Source organism: Athalia rosae, chromosome 3, assembly GCF_917208135.1.
Source record: "Athalia rosae chromosome 3, iyAthRosa1.1, whole genome shotgun sequence".
In the NCBI taxonomy this organism is placed as follows: Eukaryota; Metazoa; Arthropoda; class Insecta; order Hymenoptera; family Athaliidae; genus Athalia; species Athalia rosae.
In genome coordinates, this window is record NC_064028.1 from 5,796,806 (window position 1) to 5,816,636 (window position 19,831).

At 40.4% G+C, this 19,831-nt stretch overlaps 3 protein-coding genes across 5 annotated transcripts; 1 reads left to right on the top strand and 2 right to left on the bottom strand.

Annotated features, from left to right (window-relative positions):
* The first annotated feature begins 7,025 nt into the window (after positions 1-7,025).
* LOC105693922 (mitochondrial potassium channel ATP-binding subunit) lies at positions 7,026-10,457 on the top strand. Of its 3 annotated transcripts, none has more exons than XM_012414183.3 (10): positions 7,026-7,334; positions 7,447-7,765; positions 7,887-8,072; positions 8,204-8,617; positions 8,701-9,012; positions 9,086-9,309; positions 9,368-9,542; positions 9,647-9,825; positions 9,903-10,050; positions 10,150-10,457. In XM_012414183.3, exons 1-10 carry the CDS (start codon positions 7,273-7,275, stop codon positions 10,252-10,254), a joined length of 2,124 nt encoding a protein of 707 aa, XP_012269606.2. In that variant the 5' UTR covers positions 7,026-7,272; the 3' UTR covers positions 10,255-10,457. The 3 variants fall into 3 exon arrangements, with proteins under 3 accessions (XP_012269606.2, XP_048507796.1, XP_048507795.1); XM_048651838.1 differs by lacking the exon at positions 7,026-7,334 and having other exon boundaries at positions 7,500-7,623; positions 7,724-7,765; XM_048651839.1 differs by lacking the exon at positions 7,026-7,334 and having other exon boundaries at positions 7,483-7,623.
* On the bottom strand, positions 10,458-16,635 carry LOC105693923 (serine-rich adhesin for platelets-like). The gene is made up of 5 exons (XM_048651845.1): positions 16,492-16,635; positions 15,587-16,313; positions 11,429-15,298; positions 10,744-11,292; positions 10,458-10,652 (listed from the first exon to the last, which is right to left on the bottom strand). Exons 1-4 carry the CDS (start codon positions 16,633-16,635, stop codon positions 10,748-10,750), a joined length of 5,286 nt encoding a protein of 1,761 aa, XP_048507802.1. The 3' UTR covers positions 10,458-10,652; positions 10,744-10,747.
* Positions 16,636-17,525: 890 nt separating this feature from the next.
* LOC105693886 (TM2 domain-containing protein CG10795) lies at positions 17,526-19,422 on the bottom strand. Its single transcript, XM_012414099.3, has 3 exons — positions 19,085-19,422; positions 18,845-18,926; positions 17,526-18,762 (listed from the first exon to the last, which is right to left on the bottom strand). Exons 1-3 carry the CDS (start codon positions 19,278-19,280, stop codon positions 18,486-18,488), a joined length of 555 nt encoding a protein of 184 aa, XP_012269522.2. The 5' UTR covers positions 19,281-19,422; the 3' UTR covers positions 17,526-18,485.
* Positions 19,423-19,831: the final 409 nt, after the last annotated feature.

Here is a 19,831-nt window from a genome sequence, read left to right on the forward strand (position 1 = left end):
TTTATAACTACAAAATTATCAGAGATTAATTAAATTTCAAAACGATTCGAGGCTTTTTAAATTTATATTACAGAAGCATTGTATCGTGTGTATCCCGAACATTTTGAAATTTTTGAATTTGAATTCTCGTTTCTCCGCACCCCTGGAAATGAAAAATAAAGTAGGATAAAGGGTTGACATCGTACGTACATAAGCTGTAGATCGTAATCTTCGGACGGTTTATGTAACCCGGTAAAGCGGTGGCTATAATGCTATTATAAAAACAAATCTATTTTGACAACTGCACGTGATCTAACAAAAACATTTCGAGCCATAATCCACTTAGGAATATAATTCAAAATCCAACACCTGCCTCTCTTTATACCATATGCCTTCATAGCTCCTGCACTATATTATGTTCAAACTTCTCACTACCCTATACGTCGGTATTATGTATGCGGGATCACAGAGCCGTACGTACCGTACGTATACGTGCCTCTTTTTTATCATTTAAAACCTGTCACCACCAACAATGCCGAACGTTTTTTTATTAAGTATTACAATATTTCCTGGCACGCGCGTCCGAACCCTAATCATCCGTCAACTATGCGAACTTCAAACTTTCAATTCCAATTTTCCATTTCTCCGCATGCACTCGGATTTTCTCTTTCGTACAGTTTGGGAAGAAGAAAAACAAAAAAAAACACCTTTTCAAATGTCTACGTAAAATTACGCGTTTTATATCGTACGCGAATTCAAAACTACCCCTTTTTGTTCACCCGTACAAAGGATTCCCCTCGTGCGATGATGATAATAATGATAATAATAGCGCGCTTATACGCGAACTTGGAGGGGCACCGGGGGGGGGGGGGGGGAGGGGGGGTTCTTAACAAATAGTTTGTCACGCCGCAAAATTTCATAAACTAATACCAGAGTAATTTATGAGACCGCAACGCACGTTGAGGCGCATTTTGCTCCTGTCGTACGTAGACGTGTATGCGTATCGCTGTATGTGTACGTATACGTTAAGCACCCGTAGTTTAATGGGAGGGGTCGTTAAATGCGAGGATCATCACCACCCGCCCAAGGGTGCTGCCGTTAAAGTCATACGGGAAAATCATCCTTTTAATACAAAACTGTCATAACATCGTATATACGGCAAATCGAGGGTCAAATGTTAAGCGGAATCACGTGCGACGTGGTTAGCCTCAGCACGTTTCGTTTCATATACGTACTCGTTTCGCGTGGATCAATTTTTCCGGGGTGAAATTAATTAATTTACAAACTCCGCAGACTTTGTATCATCCATATTCTCCACGTACTATACTAGTTATTTTTTTTTTTTGTTTTTTTCTATCGTACGACAGAACGTAAAAATGTCCCCAAACATTTCAACGACGTCGAAAAACTTTGCGAAGGACCCTCCGGTATGCAGTCAATATATTATAGTATGGGTAAATGGAACCACGAGTTTGAATATGTGGTACAGGTACGTACAAACGTCGCGTCTGCACGTTCCTCTGTATTGGAAACAGACGTTTTTATCATCGTGAATATAAGAAAAAAAAAAAAAAACTCAATTTTACAAGATCCATACGTCTGCGAAAAACCGCGCGATTCGTCTTGTGATTTTTGTTGCTGCAGGGGCGTAAAGAACAAAAATATGCGAGAAAAAGAATCTCGTTTTTACAACCCACGCGGACGATTCTCGCGAGAGCCAACAATTTACGGTATACGAGACGATGGGAAAAAAAAAACGGAAAAAGAAGTTGTAGCGAAGGTGTAAAAGAAGAAGCTGGTCCGACGCAATTACGAGGCGTTTATTATGCGATCGATCAATGTTAGTCTGATTACGGTTGCTTTCGCCCTATGTATTCGCTTACAGTGTAATCGCTTTAGCGATTCCCTGAGCTTTCAGAGTTTCGAGAGTATTTTGGATGACTGTTGCCGCGCCGCTGCTTGCCGCTGGGACAATATCGTTCGTTATGCAATGTAGGACATGAAACTCCTTGTTGTAATTCTGTAGCAAACTGTCACTGTACGTTCACTACGTACAGTTATAGTCGCTTGCATCCGCCATTATAGTATACAATTTCGAGCGCGCTTACAACTTCAATAAATTGTCAGACAAAAGCTCAGAAATGTACGGATATATATACATATAGTATACACACACACACACACCTACATAGGTACACTTGGTACATTATACATGCGACAAACGCTACTGTATCGAAAATTAAACTTTAGTTCAGAAGCTCAGTAGTCTATAAAATACGTAGGTGAATCTAATTTCGTCGAGTCTTTTACCTGCCTATGTGTACGAGGCAATAAAACAGATGTGATTCGTTCGCCAGTTTTTTCACCGGCAAAGTAAAAGGGGGATGAATTTTTGACGAGCTTATATGTATATTTCAATTGCAGTATCCTCGGTCGGTAGGAATTATACGTGTAGCCTGTATGATATTTAAGTATAAATTTTTCGAATTCTCTCGTGAAAATACGATCCGATGGTATCTTGGCGGGTATAACTTCCGTCAGTCGGATGGGCAAAGAATAGAGCAAATGAAGCCTCCAGTATTTCAACACCCTCTTGAACTTCTCTTCACACACGTCGTCGTAGCTGGTTGGGATAGGTATGTATGTATGTATGTATAAAGAGGTTCTGTTGAGGATCGTAAGGTTCGCCTTTGGAGGTTCTCTTGTAGCTACCTTGTTCGCTCACCCCTTATCCTCCCCTCTACGGTGGCACGGTCGTATTTCAACCCCCGATTTCTCCCTCCATTCTCGCGCCTAGTTTTCGCTCTCGTAACTGGTGGGGGACATAGGAAGTCAGAGCTAACCAATCGTCGAGCTGAAACAGAGGGTGGTGGGCGTGGTCTGAAATTCGCCCCAGGGTGTAATTTCATACCGCTACGTGGACAAATAGACGAACCGTTTCGACGGACCAACGGATGGACGGAGGGACGGAGGGAAGGATAGAAACACGTCGGTGCAGGAGAGAACCTGGGGGAATCTCCTCTCAACCCCCGTCAACCCTCAACCCCTATTTTCTGCTGCGGGAGCTACGAGCTGGCGGGAGCCTAGAACAAATAGTGGTTGTAGGCACGGCAGCTTCTGTGGTGATACGCCTCTAAGGTATTTCGTATTTCCTATTTGTGTGAGTTATGTATTTACTCGTCTCTCTTTACCTCCCCATCGCGACACCCACACCCCCGGCTCTAGGTCGATCTCTTCTCTTTTTTCCTTATTTATTCTCATTTTTCCTTTTCTCTTTCCTCTTCTTTCTTCCTCCGATCGTTTCATTCCTCGTCTCTTCCCGCAACACACCGCCTAGCTCTATTTTTCTTGTTTCCTCCGCGTCTCTACTCCCCCTGTCTTTACACATCCATGTATTTTCGTATGCGCTTGTGATTTGTGAATACATAACTTTGATAATATCCATGAACTAGTTCTACAAGATGCGTTGTACAACTGTTTCGGCACAAGCCTGCGAACGATAACCTTTTCAAATTCTACAAATTATTTTATCCCTCCCCAATGATTTCGTCGAGGGCAAACGGACGATTATTTTAACTAGGGAAAAACTTCAAGTATCAAAATAATTTGCACTACGAATGCACAATACGGTACACTACCCCTATCCAGGAACCTCTGATGATAATTTACCTGCGTTATTAATTTGATACAGTTTGATCAACTGCAGTAAAATGAATTCTATCATATTAAAATTCATAACGATGATGATCGTGAATGTTTAAAGTCAAATATTGACAATTGTTTTACTCTATAAAAAAAAAAAAAAAAAAAAACAATAAGACTAGAAAAAAAACTATGATAACGAATTGAATTTGTCCCTGGTATATTAATTCCGTATAGAAGAATTATTTATTGCCATGTATTTCAAGATAGAAATATATATTAAAATATCTACATAATGATTAAATATATATACTATTCTGTAATTTTGTTGCACGACTGTATGTCGAGTATACGTGGACTAAACCTCGTTTAATTTGATGGTTTAAATTCTTCGCAAACAGTCGCATTATGTACATTAAATAGTGAAGTTGCAGGATATGCTTATGAGCTTTAGCGAATGTTATACTCAATCAAACGCGTATCGTATAATGATAAAATATAATTTGCCGCATGAAGCCTCGCAAGGTCGAGGTCTACGCCATATTCAAAAATAAATATCATGCAGGCAAAGATTAGGAAATTTTGAATACTTTGTTCAAAGAATAAAATCAAATTATCATACGTAATTAGAGTGCATTTGCCTGGCGAGACGTGGAGTTACAAGCGAATAAAGTTCATCGTTCGTCGTTTATCGCGGAAACCTCCGACGTTGGCGTATAGTTCGGTATAACATTTTACGGATACACGGTACAGATATGTTGCTACACATGTTCGCAGAATGCTGAGTATAGCTGGTGCAAATTGAATTTCTCCTCATACCAGCTGATATCGTCTGCACTTCTGCATGTCTCACCGTAATACAGCTGCGGATTTGTCGAGCTGATTTGACGACGATTTATAACGTATAGTGAACATCAGATCTGTAGACTGCAGAAATCCGTGCAAGGGAAAAACACACAAATATACGTAAGTTCCTCGAGGTACCGATTCGCGAGCCAATATTTTAGCGTTTCCTGTATGTACGTATAATCGAGTACGTAACGCGGTTGCAGCTGGGCTATATCTAGGATTGCGGTTCACTTGCCGATGGTTGCCAACTCGGTGAGAAAGAAAATAAGAAAAGACAAAAAAAAAAAAAAGGGTCGCGTTCACAGATTTTACCGTTTTTTTTTTTTTTTTTCGTTCAACTCGTGCATATTTATCCACGTTGCAGAAAGCACGAATTCGATGTCAAACATTCTAACGCGACTGTTCCGGCTCAGGTGATGTATATATTCAAATCAAATTATTTAACGCGATGTATTCCATGAAGTCGTTATCTGAAATAAAATTATAAACTCGCTGCTTTGTCCACAGAGAGCGGTCAGGCTGTAAATTGAATTTTCGTACCTGCCCCGTTTGTTATATTATTTGCGGGATTTCCGGAACTCCGAATAATGGATGGAATCAACGGTTTGATGTTCCCTGTATGAAAAATAGCGAGAAAGAATTGTATAAATTTGAGCGGTAATTATGACCGCGGGTCTGGCATGAAGAGGGGTGGTAATTTCGTTTCTTTTTTTCTAGGAAAAAGCACAGATGGTCTTAATTCTTTTACGGTATGTATTTATTACATATCAAGCAACTATAAGTGCATGCAGGCGAAAAGAGATTGCGTGAATTATATCTACCCTGAAATTTCCGAGTAGGTATGATGTGTGGCACACAATACATCGGAATATATTGTAACCCCCTTCGCAGTGCAATGGCACATACATCGGCGGTGCCATTCACTTATAAACTACTTCGATTCAAGTGGTTGAAACGAGCACAGAACGAACTGTACTTTATTTTATACACATACATATCATATAGGTACATATATTTTATACCGTGCGGATAAATTGCTCAGTTTGTACACCCACACATTTTTACATGCGAGCATATACACGTAATGGTAAATATGTACATCACATAGGTACATATGAATACGTGAATGAGATGCGGGGTTTGCAGGAGAGGAGGCCATCTTGAACTCTTACAGACAAATCTGGCGTATAAGCTACAGTAGGAGAACGCGGTTGGATCATCCCCGAAAGAAGAAATTGGGCTGCCCAAGTACCCACGGTCCCTGACAGACTTTTATGTGATTGATTCAATCAAGGAGGACCGATCGAACAGTGAGCATTGTTCATTCAAATCCCACCCCATTCGCGCACCAATTTCCATCCCCTCGAGACTCGCGCCAGAATTTTTAGGATCAGTATCTAACGTCTTTCTATTTATTTCATCGTTTTCTTGTGCAGTGATTGAGTAACTGGCCATCCGAAGAAATGAAGTATTTCAAAGACGCGCAATTGTTCAGAAACACAAAGTACTTTGTTCAGCGCATTTCTTTCTTCTATTTTCGTTTTACATTTTCACTTTCTTTAACGTTTTTTTTTTTTTTCTCTTCTCTTTTCTGTACATGATATCCTGCACTCAGCGTGAAAAATTATAGTCGCATAATTGGATGCGACTAAAAGCCTGACTAATTGTATAAGCAGCGTAACAACATATCCAGATGGTACGCACCTATAATAGTGTGTACATGTAATACACATTTATTATTTTTTTCTCCCGTATATTTCATGGGTGCGTATTCGTGGGGCTTGACTGTATATGATTTTATGTATGATTTCAGCAGAGGTAGTGGATACAAAAAGACCTGAAATTAAGTCCTTCAGACTTAGCTGCGCGGATTGCAAAAGTCTAAAGAACCTAATCGCCGCGGGTCTTTGAACTCAAAGTTAATAACGCGTATTTATGTATTTGCCAAGCAATTAGCTTCGTGGCTATTAAATCTACCCTTAGCTACAAACTCCCACAACGTCATGCACCGATAAATGTGTATATGTGCGTATATACGCTGCTCTTCAAGGGATATGTACCAAGGTATGTGACTGTAAAGTTACAGAGGAACAGAGGGTGAAAAGTGTACTCAGTACTTTTGGTACTTTGCAGTGAAACTTTCTCTGTTTTATATAACGTTCACCTTGTCATGAGCTTTACCTCAGTCCTTTTTTCTTATCCTCTCATCGCCTACCGTCCTAAAAGCTCATTGATCTCGGCAAAATTGCGGTCACATAAAATACCGAAAATTAAATATATTATTCATCCACGTACAGAGTGCGATGTTTGGATGTCCCAAAGAGGGATGAAATTGTAGTGAAAAATTCCTAGCCTTCGTAACAATTACATAATAAATTTTTTGATCTATGAATTACAATAGATATTACTGGTAATCAGATGAACTGATTAGAAGATTAGTCAGCCGTGATTTTTGCATATAATCAAATTAATGTAATTCTTGCTCCATGTCAGGCAAAAATCACGATTTGAAATAGTTCCTATAAGTTACACTAGGATGTACTAGTTCTCGGGCGCAAGAATCTATCGGGGCACAATTTCAGAAGACGCGTGCATGCCCTTGTCAGATGTCACATTACAATAATTTAGTCGGGAGTTAATGTGTTTCTTTACTGTATGATAATTGCGGTGGTAAAATTAGAATAATCATTCACGATGACTTGGGTGCTCTCTCATATATGATGTGGTGATTAGATTCGATGGAAATATTGATTTATTTCTATTATCTTTGGTTGATTGAGGTATAAATGATAAAAGTGAAACATGTCGATATTACGAATTGCCATGCTCTTGAAGCCCCATTTTCATCATTCGGGAGCATCAAGGTATTTATTTACACCTTATTTTTTCGTTGACAAATCTTATTTTCCCTTGGATATCCTTGAGGTTAGCGATGATTTGTGCCTACAATTTACTATATTTTCATTATGATTTCAGTAATCATTGGATGAGATGTTGCTTTGAGAAGAAAATACATTTTTTGAAGACAGTGAAGGGAAAGTTCAATACGTACCTTCACAAACAACCTAATACAAAATCTGGACTGCAGCGTCAGCCTCAAGGCGCACTGCTAGGATTTGGCGGACTTGGAATAGCGACGGCTTGTTTTCTGAGGTTGCAAGCAAGTACAGTAGCATGCGAGAATAATAGAACTGTTGGTGCAATCAAAATTATAGAAAATGAGTCTCATTTTCCATGGACCAAATTTTTTCAGTATCTATATCCCCACATTTGGTACTTCTTATTAGCACTAACTGTAAGTTTATCACCTATGAATTGAGTGAATTTTTTTCAATTATTTCACCACGGTTGGGGAAAAATGTTTGAATGAACATTACTAAACTCTGGCAACCAATTTCGAAATGATTCTCTTACAGAGCGCCCTCATGGTTGCTGTACTGAATATTTGGATACCCCAATGTACAGGTGGGGTGATAAATGTAGTAGCAAAATTTGCTGGAAATAAAAATGGCTCTTTAGAAAATGGCAGCAATTCTGCATTCACAATAGCTGAAAATCTGGCGAGTCCTGCCTACCGTTTGGCACGCATGTATGTAGCCCAAGTATGTAACTATTACGCTAAGCTGTTTTCAGTTTATCCAGAGGTGTTACAGGGATAGCACTGTTACTCAGTACTTACAAATGTTGCAGTATTACATACATTTTTTGCTATATTGTTGGATATCTTCCCTAGGCACTGTTCACTTTTGTATATATCTATACGCTTTCTGGCATTGGAGAAAAAATAGCCATGAAGCTTCGACAGGATTTATTTAAGTCAATAATCATGCAGGACATGGCCTTTTTTGATCGCCACCGAACTGGTGAAATAGTTAGTCGTTTGACTACAGACATACAAGATTTTAAGAGCTCCTTCAAAATGTGTATATCCCAAGGGCTGAGAAGTATCACTCAAATTGTAGGCTGTGTCATATCTATCACAATGATTTCACCTCAACTTACTGGAATTATGGTGCTGTGTGTTCCGACTGTTATACTTGTTGGTGCTCTGCTAGGCTCAAGTTTGAGGAAATTATCCAGAAATGCTCAAAATCAAACATCAAAGTCAATTGCAGTTTCCGAAGAGGCATTGAGTAACATTAGAACAGTTAGTCTTTTGAAATAAAGTCACTTACCATCGGCTTAAATTTGCAACCACACTCCCACTATTAGTAAAGTAATATTCTATAGGTACGGGCTTTTGCTGCTGAAGAAAGAGAAATAGAGATGTTTTCTAAAGAAGTTGCTCTAGCAGCGACAATGCAAGAGCATCTAGGCTTTGGTATCGGCCTTTTCCAGGCAGGGACCAACTTATTTCTGAATGGAATTGTTCTGGGTACGCTTTACCTTGGTGGTCATTTGATGTCAATTGGCCAGTTGACTCCTGGAGATTTAATAGCGTTTCTCTTGGCAACCCAGACAATTCAAAGATCCTTAACTCAGCTCTCTCTACTGTTCGGTAGCTATGTCAATGGAATTAGCGCAGGTGGAAGAGTTTTCGAAGTATGTTCTACAGTAATGCGACTTTTAAACTACGACACGTTCCTCTAGTTGTATGTTATTGTTATCTATACAGTTCCTTAATCTACCTCCGTCCCCAATGATGGTTGGAGGTGAAGTCATTACAGACAGATGCTTCAGGGGTAACATTGAATTCAAAAATGTCACATTTGAATATCCCACACGGCCAAATAAGTCTGTTCTGAAGAATTTCAATCTCAAAATTCCTGCTGGTAAGACAGTAGCTATTGTTGGCTCGAGTGGAAATGGAAAAACCACAGTGGCTGCTTTGCTAGAAAGGTGAGAAAAACTTCACACAGATTTTAAAACGGAAGACGAATCTGAATTGGATTTCCAGGTTGTACGACGTCGATGAGGGATCGATTGAAATCGATGGTACGGATATCAGATCCCTGAATTCCAGCTACCTTAGAGGTGGAGTATTGGGGTATATTAATCAGGAGCCTATACTATTTGCAACAACGATTATGGAAAATATTCGATATGGAATGCATGGCGCTACAGACTTGGAGGTATTAGTTTAATGCGTATCGTGAAATAAGATTGAAATTATTAAAATTCCTCAAATTTCCCTTATCATATCTGATGTACATGGCTTCTACTCTTGTGATCTCAGGTGATTGCGGCTGCAAGAGAAGCTAATGCAGATCAATTTATTCGTAATTTTCCTGACGGATACAACACTCTTGTCGGCGAAAGAGGTACACAATTATCAGGTGGTCAGAAACAGCGAGTAGCAATCGCGAGAGCGCTGCTCAAAAATCCCTCTATTCTCATTCTGGATGAAGCTACAAGGTACTTATTAGATTACTCCGTGTCTAGTCCAGTCATTATAATTCAATGTAATTATGTATTGCAATCTCCTGTTATAGTGCCTTGGACTATGAAAGTGAAAGAATTGTTCAAAGAGCACTAGAGTCAGCAGCTAAGGGTAGAACTGTCCTTGTGATCGCTCATAGGTTGAGCACAGTAAAAAACGCGGATATTATTGTAGTTCTACAGAATGGCGTCATTATTGAGGTAATGGTAGTTTTAGTTTTGCTGTTTATCAGCGCGATTATTATCTTCATGAGAGTCAAATGATGTGAATTTTTTTTCTTTTATTTTCCATTACATAAGATGGGTAAACACGAAGAATTGACGGCAAAGAAAGGAGCCTATTACCACCTTGTAAGTCAGCAAGAGAAACAGCAAGAAAAAGAAAGCGAACGTCAACACGGATGAGTGTGATGAAACATCATTAGAATGGAAGGTATTTGCAAGTATGCTAAGTTCATCTGTGTGTGGTTGAGGTGGTTACAAACATCTACGATGTCGCCTTTCATAGCATTCAGAAACCTTTAGGTAAGAAACGTGTACAGATATCAAGACCAATATAACATATTATAGTGAATGATTTGCAATAAATTGTAATATCAGAACCATAATTTCGTTTAAAAATTTTAATTGCCCCTGATTAATGCGTGAGTACAACGTGCCACAAATGATGGTGACTCTTTATAGAATAGGTTGAGAGATCCGGGCTTCGTCCTCATAGCATTTCCAACTGTTTTCATGTAACCGTTGAGATGATGCCCAGCAAAAGATATTTTGTTGGTCAATGCACAGCAGTAGCTGAAACTCTGATATGTCGATATTGATTATTAATCTGATTGATCATTTTTTTTTCTCATTGCTAAAACCATACTTACAACGATATTATTGTCAACTTACATGCTTAAGCGCCCACAAAAGTGTGACAATATCCTCGGTACTCGTTAAAGACCAAATCCGCGGGACAATTCTTTTCGACTTTTATCAGCTTATCACCAGCATCGTTACATACGTAAAATTTATTACAGTCGAACGGGTTTGCGAAAATTCCTGGTTCATAGCATTCGCCCGGAGGCCAAAGTAGTTGAACATTTGCGGGATCATCACACGATGAAGTGACGGGATTAAATACTTGAGACTCCAAACATTCCTCTCGAGTCATAACGATCTTGCCCCCTGATTGTTCTTTACAGACGTAATATTTTCGAGGATTGATAGTATCTCTAAATGTTCCGACCCCCGTGCAGTTGTTGAAAGGCGAATCACCGTTCGAGCATTCAGGGACGTTTGAAACATCGTCGCAAGATTTGGTGTTGGAATTATATCGGAGACAGGTAGGACATTGATACGTTGTAGCTTCTCTCCAAAAGCCGAAGAATCCGCTTGTGCAGTGATAGTAGTTGGAACAGTCATTATCCACTCTCGCATACCCCGACGCTTTGCAATGAACTGAAGAAGAAAATAGTGGCATTAGTTCCGATTTCAAAGACAAACTATTTGATTTGAATTCGAAATTCCATTTTTAAAATGTACTTTCTAATTACCGACTAGAGATCAAATAAATTATATTATAATGAGAGCGTACCCTTTATCGGTGCGGCAGTGGTGGTAGTCCAAGACGAAGTCACTGCCGTATTGCAATCAGGAGTTGTCGATCCTTCGGTAGTTGTCGATCCTTCAGTGATTGTTGAACCATCGGTAGTTGTCGAGCCTTCAGTAATTGTTGATCCACCAGTAGTTGTTGAGCTTTCGCTGGTCGTTGAACCATCGGTAGTTGTTGTTCCTTCGGTAGTAGTTGAGCTTTCGCTGGTCGTCGAACCATCGGTAGTCGTTGAGCTTTCACTGGTCGTTGAACCAACGGTAGTTGTTGTTCCTTCGGTAGTTGTTGAGCTTTCGCTGGTCGTCAAACCATCGATAGTTGTTGAACCATCGGTAGTTGTTGAGCTTACACTGGTCGTTGAACCATCGGTAGTTGTTGAGCTTTCGCTGGTCGTTGAACCATCGGTAGTTGTTGTTCCTTCGGTAGTTGTTGAGCTTTCGCTGGTCGTCGAACCATCGGTAGTTGTTGAGCTTTCACTGGTCGTCGAACCATCGGTAGTTGTTGTTCCTTCGGTAGTTGTTGAGCTTTCGCTGGTCGTTGAACCATCGGTAGTTGTTGAGCTTTCGCTAGTCGTTGAACTATCGGTAGTTGTTGAACCATCGGTAGTTGTTGAACCATCGGTAGTTGTTGAAGCATCGGTAGTTGTTGTTCCTTCGGTAGTTGTTGAGCTTTCGCTGGTCGTCGAACCATCGGTAGTTGTTGAACCATCGGTAGTTGTCGAGCCTTCAGTGATTGTTGATCCTTCGGTAGTCGTTGTTCCTTCGGTAGTTGTCGAGCCTTCAGTGATTGTTGATCCATCGGTAGTTGTTGAACCATCGGTAGTTGTTGTTCCTTCGGTAGTTGTTGAGCTATCGGTGGTCGTCGAACCATCGGTAGTTGTCGAGCTTTCGCTGGTCGTCGGACCATCGGTAGTTGTTGAGCGTTCGCTAGTCGTTGAACCATCGGTAGTTGTTGAAGCATCGGTAGTTGTTGTTCCTTCGGTAGTTGTTGAAGCATCGGTAGTTGTTGTTCCTTCGGTAGTTGTCAAGCTTTCGCTGGTGGTTGAACCATCGGTAGTTGTTGAAGCATCGGTAGTTGTTGTTCCTTCGGTAGTTGTTGAGCTTTCGGTGGTCGTCGAACCATCGGTAGTTGTCGAGCTTTCGCTGGTCGTCAGACCATCGGTAGTTGTTGAGCGTTCGCTAGTCGTTGAACCATCGGTAGTTGTTGAAGCATCGGTAGTTGTTGTTCCTTTGGTAGTTGTTGAGCTTTCGCTGGTCATCGAACCATCGGTAGTTGTTGAGGTTTCACTGGTCGTTGAACCATCGGTAGTTGTTGTTCCTTCGGTAGTTGTTGAGCTTTCGGTGGTCGTCGAAGCATCGGTAGTTGTTGAACCATCGGTAGTTGTCGAGCCTTCAGTGATTGTTGATCCATCAGTAGTTGTTGAACCATCGGTAGTTGTCGAGCTTTCACTGGTCGTTGAACCATCGGTAGTTGTTGTTTCTTCGGTAGTTGTTGAGCTTTCGGTGGTCGTCGAACCATCGGTAGTTGTTGAACCATCGGTAGTTGTTGAGCTTTCGGTGGTCGTCGAACCATCGGTAGTTGTTGAACCATCGGTAGTTGTTGAACCATCGGTAGTTGTTGTTCCTTCGGTAGTTGTTGAGCTTTCGGTGGTCGTCGAACCATCGGTACTTGTTGAACCATCGGTAGTTGTTGAACCATCGGTAGTTGTTGAACCATCGGTAGTTGTCGAGCTTTCACTGGTCGTTGAACCATCGGTAGTTGTTGTTTCTTCGGTAGTTGTTGAGCTTTCGGTGGTCGTCGAACCATCGGTAGTTGTTGAACCATCGGTAGTTGTTGAACCATCGGTAGTTGTTGAACCATCGGTAGTTGTCGAGCTTTCACTGGTCGTTGAACCATCGGTAGTTGTTGTTCCTTCGGTAGTTGTTGAGCTTTCGGTGGTCGTTGAACCATCGGTAGTTGTCGAGCTTTCGCTGGTCGTCAGACCATCGGTAGTTGTTGAACCATCGGTAGTTGTTGAACCATCGGTAGTTGTCGAGCTTTCACTGGTCGTTGAACCATCGGTAGTTGTTGTTCCTTCGGTAGTTGTTGAGCTTTCGGTGGTCGTCGAACCATCGGTAGTTGTTGAACCATCGGTAGTTGTTGTTCCTTCGGTAGTTGTTGAGCTTTCGGTGGTCGTCGAACCATCGGTACTTGTTGATCCATCGGTAGTTGTTGAACCATCGGTAGTTGTTGAACCATCGGTAGTTGTCGAGCTTTCACTGGTCGTTGAACCATCGGTAGTTGTTGTTTCTTCGGTAGTTGTTGAGCTTTCGGTGGTCGTCGAACCATCGGTAGTTGTTGAACCATCGGTAGTTGTTGAGCTTTCGGTGGTCGTCGAACCATCGGTAGTTGTTGAACCATCGGTAGTTGTTGAACCATTGGTAGTTGTTGTTCCTTCGGTAGTTGTTGAGCTTTCGGTGGTCGTCGAACCATCGGTACTTGTTGAACCATCGGTAGTTGTTGAACCATCGGTAGTTGTTGAACCATCGGTAGTTGTCGAGCTTTCACTGGTCGTTGAACCATCGGTAGTTGTTGTTTCTTCGGTAGTTGTTGAGCTTTCGGTGGTCGTCGAACCATCGGTAGTTGTTGAACCATCGGTAGTTGTTGAACCATCGGTAGTTGTTGTTCCTTCGGTAGTTGTTGAGCTTTCGGTGGTCGTCGAACCATCGGTAGTTGTTGAACCATCGGTAGTTGTTGAACCATCGGTAGTTGTTGAACCATCGGTAGTTGTCGAGCTTTCACTGGTCGTTGAACCATCGGTAGTTGTTGTTCCTTCGGTAGTTGTTGAGCTTTCGGTGGTCGTCGAACCATCGGTAGTTGTTGAACCATCGGTAGTTGTTGTTCCTTCGGTAGTTATTGAGCTTTCGGTGGTCGTCGAACCATCGGTACTTGTTGAACCATCGGTAGTTGTTGAACCATCGGTAGTTGTTGAACCATCGGTAGTTGTCGAGCTTTCACTGGTCGTTGAACCATCGGTAGTTGTTGTTTCTTCGGTAGTTGTTGAGCTTTCGGTGGTCGTCGAACCATCGGTAGTTGTTGAACCATCGGTAGTTGTTGAACCATCGGTAGTTGTTGTTCCTTCGGTAGTTGTTGAGCTTTCGGTGGTCGTCGAACCATCGGTAGTTGTTGAACCATCGGTAGTTGTTGAACCATCGGTAGTTGTTGAACCATCGGTAGTTGTCGAGCTTTCACTGGTCGTTGAACCATCGGTAGTTGTTGTTCCTTCGGTAGTTGTTGAGCTTTCGGTGGTCGTCGAACCATCGGTAGTTGTTGAACCATCGGTAGTTGTTGTTCCTTCGGTAGTTATTGAGCTTTCGGTGGTCGTCGAACCATCGGTAGTTGTTGAAGCATCGGTAGTTGTTGGTCCTTCGGTAGTTGTTGAGCTTTCGGTGGTCGTCGAACCATCGGTAGTTGTTGAACCATCGGTAGTTGTTGAACCATCGGTAGTTGTCGAGCCTTCAGTGATTGTTGATCCATCAGTAGTTGTTGAACCATCGGTAGTTGTTGAACCATCGGTAGTTGTCGAGCTTTCACTGGTCGTTGAACCATCGGTAGTTGTTGTTCCTTCGGTAGTTGTTGAGCTTTCGGTGGTCGTCGAACCATCGGTAGTTGTTGAACCATCGGTAGTTGTTGAGCTTTCACTAGTCGTTGAACCATCGGTAGTTGTTGTTCCTTCGGTAGTTGTTGAGCTTTCGCTAGTCGTCGAACCATCGGTAGTTGTTGAGCTTTCACTGGTCGTTGAACCATCGGTAGTTGTCGAGCCTTCAGTAGTTGGGTATCCTCCGGTGGTCGTTGAACCTTCGGTAGTCGTTGTTCCTTCGGTAGTTGTCGAGCTTTCGCTGGTCGTCGAACCATCGGTAGTTGTTGAAGCATCGGTAGTTGTTGTTCCTTCGGTAGTTGTTGAGCTTTCGCTGGTCGTCGAACCATCGGTAGTTGTTGAACCATCGGTAGTTGTCGAGCCTTCAGTGATTGTTGATCCTTCGGTAGTCGTTGTTCCTTCGGTAGTTGTCGAGCTTTCGCTGGTCGTCGAACTATCGGTAGTTGTTGAAGCATCGGTAGTTGTTGTTCCTTCGGTAGTTGTTGAGCTTTCGCTGGTCGTCGAACCATCGGTAGTTGTTGAACCAACGGTAGTTGTCGAGCCTTCAGTGATTGTTGATCCTTCGGTAGTCGTTGTTCCTTCGGTAGTTGTGGAGCTTTCGCTGGTCGTCGAACCATCGGTAGTTGTTGAACCATCGGTAGTTGTCGAGCTTGTAGTGCTTGTCGAACCTTCTTCTGTATTCGTCGAGATTGGTTCATCAGTAGTCGATGTTCTCTCTGTACTCGATGGCATGACTGTCGTTTTTGCGTAATTCATACAATGTTTGTTTTTTTTGTCACAGGGCGTTATGAATACACACATTTTTTTATCATCGTCAAAAACTGTTCTGGGTGGACACGGGACTTTTTGCTGAAAAAATGTTGTTCCATTGGTGTGGCATATGTAGAAGAAGGTACAGTTATCTTTTATTGCAAAGATACCAGCGGTTTTGCAAGGCGGCAGTGTCATATTATTTCCAACGCCATTATTCATTTGAATGGTGATTTTATCATCAGGATTAATTGCATCTATGCATGATTTAAAACTATGTACATAATTAGATGATTTGCATTCCGCTTCGATTCTCATTTCCGAAATACAGTAATAATAGTGACGAGGTCTCTGCGAATGGGGGTGGGTAACATCTTCTCCGCATGATTTCCTTGTCTCTGATATAAAATGACCACCCCCTGGAATCGTTTCGCAGTGTTTGGTTGCAGTATTCCAGTACTGAGTTGCTTCACATGAATGATGCTGTAATATAATGTTGAGTGTTCATTTATTTGAAATGTACATGCTAAAATAAATTGCCAATTGCAAGCGTTATTCAAGGACTAATTTTGAAAGAATGATTTTCGTGAAATCGCAGGTCTAATTGGTAAATTTTTACCATCGGTTATCCTTCCTGGGTAATCGGCCACCCCGGAATCACCTTTTCTAGTAAAAATGATCTAGGCTCACCCATGTTGCGTCTGCAGGATTCGACGCTAGCACAAAGACTAGGAGTATCAGTAATTGCAGGCTGGGTGACACCATCTTCTTCATGTCCACGTTTCGACTGAGCAAACTCGCTCATTGCAACGTATTATGTACATCGCTGCAAATTCTATACTTAATCGTCAGAGGTAGATATCACAGAATTATCGAGAAACGGTAGGTATAAGGCAATATCGTGTTGGAACGTGCTTAAACCTAACGCATTTACTCCCACACACGACTAAATGATCGTTGGTTTTCTTGAAAATAATAACCATCGCGACTATCCCACGATAAGTCTGCATGGTTTGTGCATTTATCATCTCTGGTCGACAATTGTTCGACAACTTCATCTGCCGCCTCTTCACAGGCACTTATCATACATTTTCGTCATCAAATTTTTATTATCAATCCTAATGGACAGTACCCGAAGATTGTTCGGTAATGAAATTTTTATGTCATCTAGGGTAGTTACACGTGCCGAACGCATCGCACGTTGGACACGACTTCGTACATACAGAAAAAATAGAAGAGTTGTGTCTTAAATGCTTATGAAATTTAATTCCAATATTTCCTTGCGTGCTAATATTCGTTCATCTTCTCCGCTCGAATACAAGAAACAAATTCGTGATGCTTTGGGCAAAAATCATAAAATTTATCGGCATCTCCAAAATGTACCAACGAACGCTTTCATGATATCACTTGCGAGGAACTCGATTCAAGAAAGCTTCCATAGTCTTTTATGGCCTGTCAAAGTTCTTTTATATTTCGTTTACTCATTAAGTTGCCACGTAACACTTGGACTTCGGAAGAATGACAATGTGAGTGTGCAAAGCAGGATTCGTGCTGTTTGAAATGTTCATAAAATTGTTTTCATAAGTCTTGAGTCGGATTCAGAGAATCTCGTAAACCGATGTTTGAAAAATTTGATGAACGGACAATCGATTTGACTACAATGCGGACTGAGGTAAAGAATATATTTCTGTAAAATTGAAGCTTTGATTAAAATGGTTTATTAAATATCCATATAAAATGAATGAGATAATTACATTTAAGTATTTACACCCTTTGTATTTACATCTCAAATACAATCATCTAATTCGATTATCTTATAATATACATGTAATTTACATAATTTTTCTAGTATCGCGTTATTCATCGAGTATCGATCATTAATTACTATCATCATTAACGATTACAACTTTAACTGTTTTGCGCAAAAACGAATGCAGCCCAAGTTTGTATTTTATAGCATACAAGTATAACATTATCCAATTTACATGGGATCAGTGTATATCAACAGAATGCAACAATTAATATATCATTATAAAAAGACATTTCAGTCTAAACCTGAACTTATCAGACAAGTTTTAATTCGCTACAATATTAATTGTTAGTACTCACATTAGAGGGCTGAGATCAGAGTGCTTGAAAATAGTTTCACGCGTATAAAATTCAGTTATTTCAAATAAGCTGTGCCGACATCAATTATGCTATATATAAAGTAATTGTGTTAATAATAATCAAAGGCAAGGCATTAAATTTACGCGCTTATTAATGAAGGATCGAGAAACCTGTTCAAATGTTCATATAAAAAAATTATGCTAATGTATTCCATAACTCCCTGTAAGTGATCATCGTAGTAATTCGATGGCAATAAAACAATAAGTATAACAGATTATCAACATAATAGGATCGGATTTCAGTCTAAACAATTCATTTTATCCATCATAAATGTTATCCATTTCTGGAAGTGTTATCCTTGTTACAACGGCTTGAACAATATGTGTAAAAATACCATGAGAGTATTCATGACGTATTAGTTATTCGCATGAAAAGACAAAAAACAAAATTCTGCCTGAATTCATTTACATTATCTATCTCAATGGGAATATCCATATCAGTGTGCAGTTAAGTAACAAATGCACCCCAGATCCAACCCTCTATATCTCACCAATCATCTTGCGGCAATTTGTAAGTGAAATTATTACTCCTAATAACTTGAATTCCTGCACCATAGTAAGGCATTACATAATGAGACCCATCTGCTGGTCCTACAACTTGAGTAGCTATCAAAATGACGTCTAAAAATTGACCAATAAAAAGAAAACCTAGCGTACTAAGCTTCAGCAAACCAAGCGCTGGATATCCAAGGTAAAATCTATCTGCTCCAAACATTCCAAGAAATATAGACAGCAGAAGTGATGTTTCAAACGAGTATCCATTGCTGAAGTTGAACATCGGACTCATTAGTTCAATTTTTCTTAAAATGATATATTTCTATTCAAAAAGCATAGCTAGATACTCACGTCCATCTGCAGGGTATATCTTTTTTGAATGTGTTGTTTCCAGTTTCTTTGCAAATTAATTCTGCTGCAGCTTGGCAAAGGACTGGAAACATTAAAAAAAAAAATTAGGAACACATACGAATCGAATTTTTGTATAATCCAGTCACAATGAAAGGTTATGAAAGTATCTTCCAAACCTTCAATTTCCCTGGATTTATTATATGGAGTTAGAGATAACTGAAATTTAAATCCGATAAGTACCTTTCGCCTTGTTCTCTCTAGTGCATCCTTTAGGCTGTTGGGTTTTCGGATCAACGAAATCATATTCAGGATGTGGGCAAATATATTGTCCTAGTCTTAAATTATTGCAATCGATATCGTACGCCTGGTTATAACCGCACAAAGCGATTAAAGTGAACAGTAAAACTGCACAGTATTTCCACGTATTGCTATACATTCTGATCTCACATCTCAACCAACAAATTGAGACATATTTCTAGACTACAATTCTCAAACATAACACAAGAACATAACCTGAAAACGTCAAGTCCCTCAACATTCGTCAGCACTACAAGAATCTCCCACTCCTCCATTCATCTTTCACAAGTAGTCCCTATATGGCATATGGCTCTTCAGTTTAATGAACATTTAACAGAATGCGTTTCTAGTTCATCTAGAGAGTGGCGCCCTCTAAACAAATAATCTTCTACAATATTTGCCGAAAATTTAAGGGCGGTAAACCTATGAACATTCGTGAAGTGATTTATCTTTGTTTAATGTAATTTAAATATTCCATCTGTGCTTTCAGAAATTCGCTATGCACCATTGAAAAGATTCTCTTTGAAATTTGAAATCAATGTCAGACATTCAAAAACTTGGTCCAGTCTTTCATTAATTAATTGTTTCTCTTAAACAGGTATATGATCGCTTTCATGTCTCTACGATATATATATTTTTTTCATCTCGAATAGCGTTGATTTATTACTCCGGGCGTTGTGACTCTTATCT